Source organism: Populus nigra, chromosome 19 (genome assembly GCF_951802175.1).
Source record: "Populus nigra chromosome 19, ddPopNigr1.1, whole genome shotgun sequence".
Classification (NCBI taxonomy): domain Eukaryota; kingdom Viridiplantae; phylum Streptophyta; class Magnoliopsida; order Malpighiales; family Salicaceae; genus Populus; species Populus nigra.
In genome coordinates, this window is record NC_084870.1 from 3,688,496 (window position 1) to 3,697,780 (window position 9,285).

The 9,285-nt window shown below is 34.3% G+C and overlaps 2 protein-coding genes across 2 annotated transcripts; one reads left to right on the forward strand and one right to left on the reverse strand.

The window, feature by feature from the left end:
• Positions 1–1,912, forward strand: LOC133680447 (elongation factor 1-beta 2-like). The gene is made up of 5 exons (XM_062103406.1): positions 1–384; positions 495–576; positions 1,160–1,274; positions 1,379–1,492; positions 1,599–1,912. Exons 1-5 carry the CDS (start codon positions 182–184, stop codon positions 1,760–1,762), a joined length of 678 nt encoding a protein of 225 aa, XP_061959390.1. The 5' UTR covers positions 1–181; the 3' UTR covers positions 1,763–1,912.
• A 1,861-nt stretch (positions 1,913–3,773) lies between these two features.
• Positions 3,774–9,285, reverse strand: LOC133679546 (transcription factor GAMYB-like). The gene is made up of 4 exons (XM_062102166.1): positions 8,535–9,285; positions 7,576–7,951; positions 4,294–5,281; positions 3,774–4,216 (listed from the first exon to the last, which is right to left on the reverse strand). Exons 2-4 carry the CDS (start codon positions 7,936–7,938, stop codon positions 4,017–4,019), a joined length of 1,551 nt encoding a protein of 516 aa, XP_061958150.1. The 5' UTR covers positions 7,939–7,951; positions 8,535–9,285; the 3' UTR covers positions 3,774–4,016.

Here is a 9,285-nt window from a genome sequence, read left to right on the forward strand (position 1 = left end):
AAAATAATATCCATATCCCAAAATTTCCAATCTAGGGTTTTTCTTATTTTTTGGTCTCCCATATAAACCATCCAAACGCTCCTCACGAACCTCCTCTTTCGAACTCAGTGCTTTTCTCTCTTTTCCGCCGCCTACTCGTAATAAGAACGAGAGATCTATCTCCTCATCATCATTGTCAAAAATGGCAGTTACTTTTTCAGATCTCCACACAGAATCCGGCCTCAAATCCCTCAACGAGTTTCTCGTCGGCAAATCTTATATTTCCGGTGATCAGATTTCCAAAGATGACATCAAAGTTTACGGTGCTGTTTTGGAGAAACCTGGTCGTGATTTCCCTAATGCTAGCAAGTGGTACGAATCTGTTTCTTCACAGCTCGCTTCAAGGTAACTTCTTTTATATTCAAATCTTTTTAAATTTCAATTTCGCATCTTGGGGTTATTTTGTTTGATTTGGTTGTTGATTATTTGTGGGTTTTGTGTGCTTTGATTTATAGCTTCCCAGGGAAAGCTGTTGGTGTAAGCATTTGTGGCAAAACAGCTGCTGCTGCTCCCGTTGAAGCTGCCCCAGCCAAGGAGGTTTGCGTCTTTTACTTTTTTCAAAAGTTTTGCTTTTTAATATCTGAATATTGATTTCTAGTTTTTGTTTTCAATTGGGTATCTCAAAGTTTGAATACTTGTTGTGTAATTTGATTAGCTTTTGCTGCATATAAAACCATTTGCAATTGGGAGTAAAATGATGTTATCGATTTAAAATCCCATTAGCTTATTACCCAGTAAAGGATGAGTCAGTTCTAACTTACCACGTTGTGGTTGAAAATTGAAGACTTTGGTTGCAACCAGCAAGAACTGTTGCTGTCGTTAGTTTAAATCTTCACTAGTTTTTTTTTATCTGATGTTTCTAGAACTGATACAATGATAGGTACTTACAGTTTTTGACTGTTTTCTTACTTGAATAAGATAAATATTTCATGGTCACAATGATAGGTCCAACGATAATTTACTATTGATTCACAAATCACATGAATTTGCAGTTTTGTACTGTGCTTTAACTTAGAATTATGAACACCCAGTACTTTGGTTGCATTGGGAGTGAAAATATTTAGGGAAGCCTGGTGACTTTCTTGCATTGAACTTGGAAGTTTTCCTTGTTCTGTTTCAGGCTGCTGGTGATGACGATGACGACTTGGATCTCTTTGGTGATGAGACTGAAGAGGACAAGAAGGCAGCGGAGGAGAGGGAGAAAGCTAAAAAGGCATCCTCAAAGAAGAAAGAGAGTGAGCTTCCTCAGTCCTCTCTCTGCTTCTCTGCAAAATCATGTTTATGTTCTAGGATGAGTTCATTTTATACCCTGTTATTTTGACTTTTTCCCATTTTTCAGGTGGGAAATCTTCAGTTCTCATGGATGTGAAGCCATGGGATGATGAGACAGACATGGTGGAGTTGGAGAAGGCAGTCAGGAGTGTTGAGATGCCTGGTCTCTTTTGGGGAGCATGTATGTTTTGAATTGACACAATTCTATATTTTTCTCACTTTATTTTGAGATTCCATCCGCTTCAGTAACGTGTAATGTTAATCCTTGTGTGTTGGTTTTGTTGCAGCAAAATTGGTTCCAGTCGGTTATGGAATCAAGAAGCTACAAATCATGCTTACCATTGTAGACGACCTTGTGTCAGTGGATTCCCTCATTGAGGAGCGTCTCACAGTCGAGCCTTGCAATGAATATATCCAGAGCTGTGACATTGTTGCGTTCAACAAAATATAAAGACGGCTTATATTCCAATGATTCTAGTGTTAGCCATTTTTGGCATTAAGTTTTGTCGGTCTGTCATTTCCTTTTTATTTATTTCGCGTCTTAGTTATCCGATGCCGTTTCTTTTCTCCAGATGAAATGATGAACCACTTTAAACCTAAATTGTTCCTTCTTTGTGTTTGGCCGAATGCCTCCTTACCATCAGTTTCTGGTTTTATCTGCCTTTGTCATGCTCATCAAGCAGCTGGAACTTAGCGAGGAAGAATTATACTCGAAAGAATTCTGCTCCTCTTTATTGCACAAAAAAATCTGGATCTTGAAACCATAGACAACTTATCCAGTTGAGGCATTTGAGAAAAAAGAAACTCTATCATGCCTCGACTGGAAGGAAGGCATTTATTTCCCACTATTCTTCAGGTTATGTTTTTCCGGGTATTTGGGAGTGGTAATGATTATTTTTGTTTTTTAATATTTTTTTATTTTTGGAAATGTATTAAAAATAATATATTTTTTAAATTTTAATATTTTTTATATCAATAAATTAAACAGGAAAAAAAATTAATTGAAAATAAAAAAAATAAAGAATTATATGCTATGTGCATGTGCTGTGGAGACAACATATAGACATAGACAGACATGGCTGCTTATGATGATTTGCTTTATTAAAATAGTATTTTATTTTTTATATTAGTATATAAAAATTATTTAAAAACACTTTAAAATATATCAATTTAATATCTTTTTAAATAAAAAATATTTTTTAAAAAAATCAGCAAAATCTTGAACTTATATTTAATATTAGCAAAAAAAGACTCCAGAATCACCTATGGGTTTGTATCATTTTGACAAATCAACTCATGTAAAACAGATTTGGTCATAATCTACCATATATTTGTAAAATTTAGTCAAACCCAATTGGACTAAATTAAATTTAATTGTAAGAAGAATACCAATTATTTTTTAAAAAAATGTTTAAGAAATGAAAAAAAAACACAAAAAAATTAAGGAAAAAAATCCAAATGCATAAATGAGAATTTTTGAAAATTCTCAAACTAATAAAAAATGTGTAAAAAATTAAAAAAATCAGAAATATTATGAAAAAGTTTTAATTGCTCAACATTTAAGATTTTCAAAAATTCAAGAAATAAATTTCTTTTACGGAAATTGAAAATTATCGATCATTAATTTTTTGGAAAGAAGTTAATAATTTTAAGAAAAAAATTATTACAATTTTTTATTTCTTGAACATTTTTGAACATTTTAATGGCTAAGTATTCCCTAATATTTATTTAAAGGATATATTTTTTAATTCTTAAAAAATATCAAAAGTTATTGTTTTTAAAAATTAATTTTCTTACAAATTTTAAAAAATGCTATTGATTAAGTATTTTTTAAAATATTCATTGAAAGTTATTTTAACTTAATAATTTTTTTTCTTTTATTCCATAAGCATTTTTTTAAATTCTTATTTTCTTGAATTTCTTTATTTCTTAAAATTTTTAATTGGTATTAATCTAGCATCTCAATGCAATTATGTCCGATGGGGTTTAATTGACTAAATTTGCAAGCAAATAGTAAATCTTGACCGAATCTTTTTTGCAAGGGCTAATTTGCTAAATTGATAAAAACACACGGATGATTATGGTGGTTTGTAATAAATTAAACACAATAATAATAATTATATATATTAAAAAAATTAAAAAAAAACGAAATTTTCATTGAACAAAAAGATGGGGCTTTTTTTGGGTTTCAATTTGTATAACATAGAGGAGAAGAAGCCATCCTGGAGTGCCATTGCTATCCGATTTTTATTTCTTTTCTTTTCTTTTTTAATATAACTACAAGCTTTTATACATATATTTCGGCAAATTAAACCCAAGATTGATGCACTTGAAGCATTGCTATGTAGTTTTCAAATTGATTATAGGATGTGCTTGTTTTTAATGAATCTCAGTTCATATATAAAGAGCACTGAGCATAGAAATAAATACCAAAAAAAAAAAAGAATAAAAAAACCCACACGTGAATAATACCGATACGAATTGATGAAGATAAAAGTTTGACATCAGAACTGCAGTTGATAATGGAAGAAGAGATGTTCCATTCATATGGCATTGGGAGGATAATATTTCATGTCTTGGTCACCTAAGATGAGCCCCAAACGCGCAAGCAAAACACCAGGAAGGTTATAAAGGAGGTTACTGGAGTGTCAAATTTCCCAGCCGCAGTTACAAACTCATAGAACACGCTTGGTAGTACTCACTGTTCATGGTTGATCTCCACCAAGAATCGCCACCACATCATCCGTATGAAAAAACTGGTCCTTGTGGCAGTTATTGCTAGGCGCAAACCAGGCTGAGCCAAGCAAAACATCTGGCCTGTTGCAATCTGTCTCGTTGGGAGCTTTTCTCGCCTCAACATACGGGATCAAATCCTGATCAACTGGCTCGGGCTCAACATTATATGCTACACGAAACACAAGTAAAACCTCATTAGTAAAACTGGAAATCCCAAAAAGTTCATGTGATCTTAAATAGTCTCACCTCGTCCATCTGGGGAGCTTCCACTGACAGGAGTACACTCGCTAAATAATGAGGAAGCTGAATGACCTGAGGGAGAGTTAAGATCAGCATATACTTCCCATTCTGTTGCAGAGGTATTCAAGGGTGAAACATGTACTCCACCAAACGTGACAGAAACATCTGAAGTTGGGTGGCCAGAACATTTCTTTGAGTTTTTCAGAGTTCGTGATTCATAAAGTACTGCCTCCAAGAGACCACTACTTCGTGGTGACTGACCATCTGACCGCATCTCCTTGGTTGGAGGAGACTGAATTAAAGTATCAACAGACTCAAGCGAAGGCAGCGGGGAAGTTGGTGTGCCCCAACTATCTTGTTGAGATTCTGAATATTGGAGTGAAGGGAGCTCTAACTTCATGGTCCCACATATGGGCACGTTAGAAGAAGAAGAGTTGTCATTTAATATGGCAGGACTGCCAGGAAGAACATCCCATGATGGCTGGTCATAGGTGCTCAAATCAGGATCATAGGGAGAAGATAACCCAGAGTGCTCTATAATCTTTCCACAAGGATAATCTGTCAATTGATCGAACACTGGCATTCCCCTGTCAACACAACCATCAAGACCGGTGAATATGGTCTGGGACTCTCTAAGGCGTTTGGCAGGATGAATTGTTGGGAACTCAAGAGCATTACCATAGGAAGAACCTACACCTTGTTTCAGCATGCTGCTTGGAGAAGAATCAAAAAGAACCGATGAATAAGATAGGACATCTCGACTGAGTTCCAGGTTTTTGAATTCCACTTCTGGAATCTTAAAATGGTCAGTCTGCATCAGATCAGGATCACATGTGTCCCCTGTTTGCAATTTGCCCATATTTTGACCATCTTGAACCGTCTTGTATAATTGCAGACAAACATCAGGAGGATAAATTGGCAAGCCAGTACGTTGCAGTCTCTTTATTCTAGTATTCCAGTAGTTCTTTATCTCATTATCTGTCCGTCCAGGCAACTGCAAGGGGAAGAAAATCATAAACACATAAAAATGGCAGCATAATACAGAAAATAAAGCTTGGAGCTTGAGATTATGTTTGTTTGTATTGAAGAAAATATTAGAGAAGAAACTTGTATCATGTCTTCCATGGTTGCCTAAATGCTGCCCTGTATAAGAGTTTGCTAAACATGCTATGAAATACGCTACCAGCCTACCACATTCTGAGTGGGCATCATTACCAGATAAATTAACAGAAACAAAAACTCAAGCATATATTGAATTATTAAATTGTAATTTCGTGTGGGAAAAGTTACAAAAAAGAGAGAGACGCCATTACGTGGTATAGTCATAGCCCATAAAAGGTGATTCTTGTCCTGAAACCCAAACTGAGCCTAAGGGGTAATTATGAAGGCAGAAAGAAAAGCAAGGCTCTGCTACATCTCTTTCAAAAGAAAATAATGTCCTAAAAGATGAAGTTAATTGATGGCAATGGATAAGCAATGTAACATATATACCAGAAGACAATCTTGTAGTTTACCATGTAGCAGGATATTTCCATGCATGTAATATGATGTGGATTGACATATAGGTTTTGATTTTTTTGAAGCTTATTTCTAAGGCTCAAAGAGCATGTATTCAACAAACAGCTTTTCTAATACTTTTGCAAAAAATAAAAAAATCAAAATCAAAACATAAGTTACTTTATAAGACACTAAACCAAAAATAATGCAGCTCTTGGGATTAACATCAGCAAAATATGAATCCCTGAGATGGCAACATGATTTTTAAGATTAATAAATGAGGTAAAACCAATAATATTTTTGAAAATGGAAGATGCTCAGGCAAAATATAAAACTAGCGAAATTACCCACCCTTTTTTTAATCACTAAGTTTTTTTTGGACTCGGTGTTGATCCTCGACAAACTACGAACTCTACAGATATCTCCAAAACTAATTAGAGTGAATCTTTAGCCTAATGAAACATGTATTAAATTGGAAAAAAAGAGGAAATTTTTTGACACTCTAACTAATAAAATCACCTGGTGAACAAGGAAAATACAAATGCCAAAAAAAGAAGAAGAAAGAAACTGCTCAATTAATACAAAGATTCCAAACTATTTCAGACACCAAGGTGTTTTAGCATACCGAGTCTCGAACTCTTGAGTGAATAAATTATAAATTAGTCTCTAGTTATGTAAGACAAATTAAACAGTTTTTCTAGTGAAGTTACTCTCCCTTTTTTTATCACTAATGTTTTTTGGATTTGGTGTTGATTCTCAACAAACTACGAACTCTGCATATATCTCCAAAACTAATTAGACTGAATCATTTAGCCTAATGAAACAAACATTAAATTGAAGAAAAAAAGGAAATCTTTGGATATTGTAACTCAAATGTCTTAGAAAAAGAAAAGATTGATAGAATATCTGTCTGACTACCAAAATTTGTGTTAAATCACTATGCCCATATTAACTTGTTCCTCGTATTTGTTGGTACACATTCTCATCTCATTCCAAAGAAGTGATAATGATTGAAGGTTAATTTAGAATTTTATGCTTTTATTTTGTTTCTTATTTAAGTATTTAATTCTATTTCCTATAGAGTAGTTGATTTGATTTTCTTCTATTTCCTAGCTATTCTTTAACATCAGTAATCTCTTTTTATACTCCTTATTTTTTTAAGGATTATGAAGGGTTTCTTGAGGCCTACAAAAGAAAATTTATCACTCCTTTGAGGAAGCCTGTTTATAATTGATAACAAATGAAGAGCTTTTATCAAGTTTTCATACCTCTAGTGTTACTTTCTGATTTTGTACACACCTTTTCTTTTCTTTTCTCCTCTCCTCCCTATTCCTCCTCTCTCTTCCAGTTTCTTCTCATCCTATATCATGTATGCATATGCTCTGTGCATGCACGCAGATGCGCACACACACAGATGGAAAGAGGAAAAAGACAGACAAGGTGTTCCATCAAATCATGCATGCAATCAACTAAATTCACAATAAAAGCCCAGCAAATTTATCAAGTACGAGGGTGTGTTTCGGACTATGAACAAGTGTTTGCATACACAGACACACACACACACACACATGTTTGTAAGTATATCTATTCCTATCATTTCCATATCCATGTCACTTGATTTTTAGATTTGCTATACAGTGCACATTCAAAAAATCCAACATCAGACCATTGCTATGTTCCATGAACGAAGTTAGACATACCAATACCATTCACATGACATAATTTTTTTTAAAATTGAAGTGATCACACATTTATTAGAAAAATCTTCAAATCAGGAATAGGGTTACCAACCTCTGCAGCCATTCGAGCCCATTTATTTCCCATTGTAGCATGGAGTTCAATGATGCGGTTCTCTTCCTCTGGAGTGAACGCACCCTTCTTCAGATCCGGTCGTAGATGATTCGCCCATCGCAGACGGCAGCTTTTTCCACATCGGAAGAGCCCTGAGTGCTTCTGGACAGCATTCCAATTCCCCTCTCCATGCTTCTTGACATAGTCTATCAAAATAGCATCTTCTGCAGAGGTCCATGGGCCTTTTTTCAAAGGGATCATTCCACCCATCATCTCCCCACCGTTAGCTTCATCAGCTGCAGGTGAATCTTGACAATCCTTGGATCTCTTACTGTCCTCGCTCCCATTCATCATGCTGCTCATCTCATGAATATGTCTGAACAGATGAACAATGGCGATTTAAAAAAAGCTCAAAACAGGTCATTTCAAATCAGAAAAAGGTAACTACCATAAAGAGCGAATCAAAAAGGATAATAAATTGCTGTTTTTGGACGCAAGGTAGAGGATAAAACATAAGGTGAAGTACAGACAATAATGTACACTAATAAACATTTATTGATAAGCTTGATTCAACACAATTACATGTACATGCAATCCAAGCAACTCTTTGCAGATTACGAAACACTTTCAGTCAGAACCAAAAAGCTTTAATCCGAGCCTATGAGATATTGTTGACTACACTAATAAGACAACTTTGCGAAGATTCTCTACACGAAACCCTCGTTTGTTGAGGAGTAGAATTAATACATTTGGCCACCCGTTTCACCCTATTCAATTTCCAGAAAATTCCAAGTCCATTACAGCACAAAGCTCACTTATTTAGACTACTTCAACATATCTATCCTTTAATTGGCTATTCACATTATTACCACAAACAAATAAAAAAAGACTTAAATAGTATTACCACAAACAGATAAAAAAAAGAGAGTAAAATGGCATATGGTTGAGAGCTCTTTTACCTGCACTCAGGTGAAGGTTGACAAGGTTTAAGGATCAGACACTCATCAATCCTACTAATATCCTATGATCTCGCAAAATCTAACACCGCAACACCATCTAGTCTAAAACTTAAATGTAACTATGAAAAAATAAAAATAAAAAAACCTTAAAACTGTTAAAAAAAATTTTGAGGAGAAACAAACCACAATCTGATAACACAAATAAAACTAAGAAAATTTTTTAAAACTCAAAAGATTTCTTGTAAAGTAATTAATGCTGAAATCGTAACAAAAATGATGGGATCACAGTTCAACAACAAAACAGAAGGGTTAGAACTTAAAATCAAAAGGGACAGAAATGGGAGCTAGAAATAACAGGATTTAATCAAACTCAATAAACCCTGGAATTACAGCTCTACATTTAGAGAAAGAAGCAATCAAAACAGTAAAAACAAGACATGAAAGTACACAATACCCAGATCCATTAAAGCAAAACCCATACCATAAAACTCTACCACACATCTAAACCAAGTCTGGAGGCTGAAAACAGAAGAGGATTTTGGTTCTTTTTCTTGAAATAAAGAACAGAGTGAAGTAGAAAAATGGGTTTAAAGAAAGAAAAGAGTGAAAGAAAAAGAAGCCCAATTTATTTAGACTAATTAGATGGCTTAAAACGAGGAAATATAGGAGAGCTTCAAAATAAATATCTCTCTCTTTTCTTAAAAACAATAAAATAAAATCCAGTTTTTCTTCCTCTTCACTGTTCTTTCAG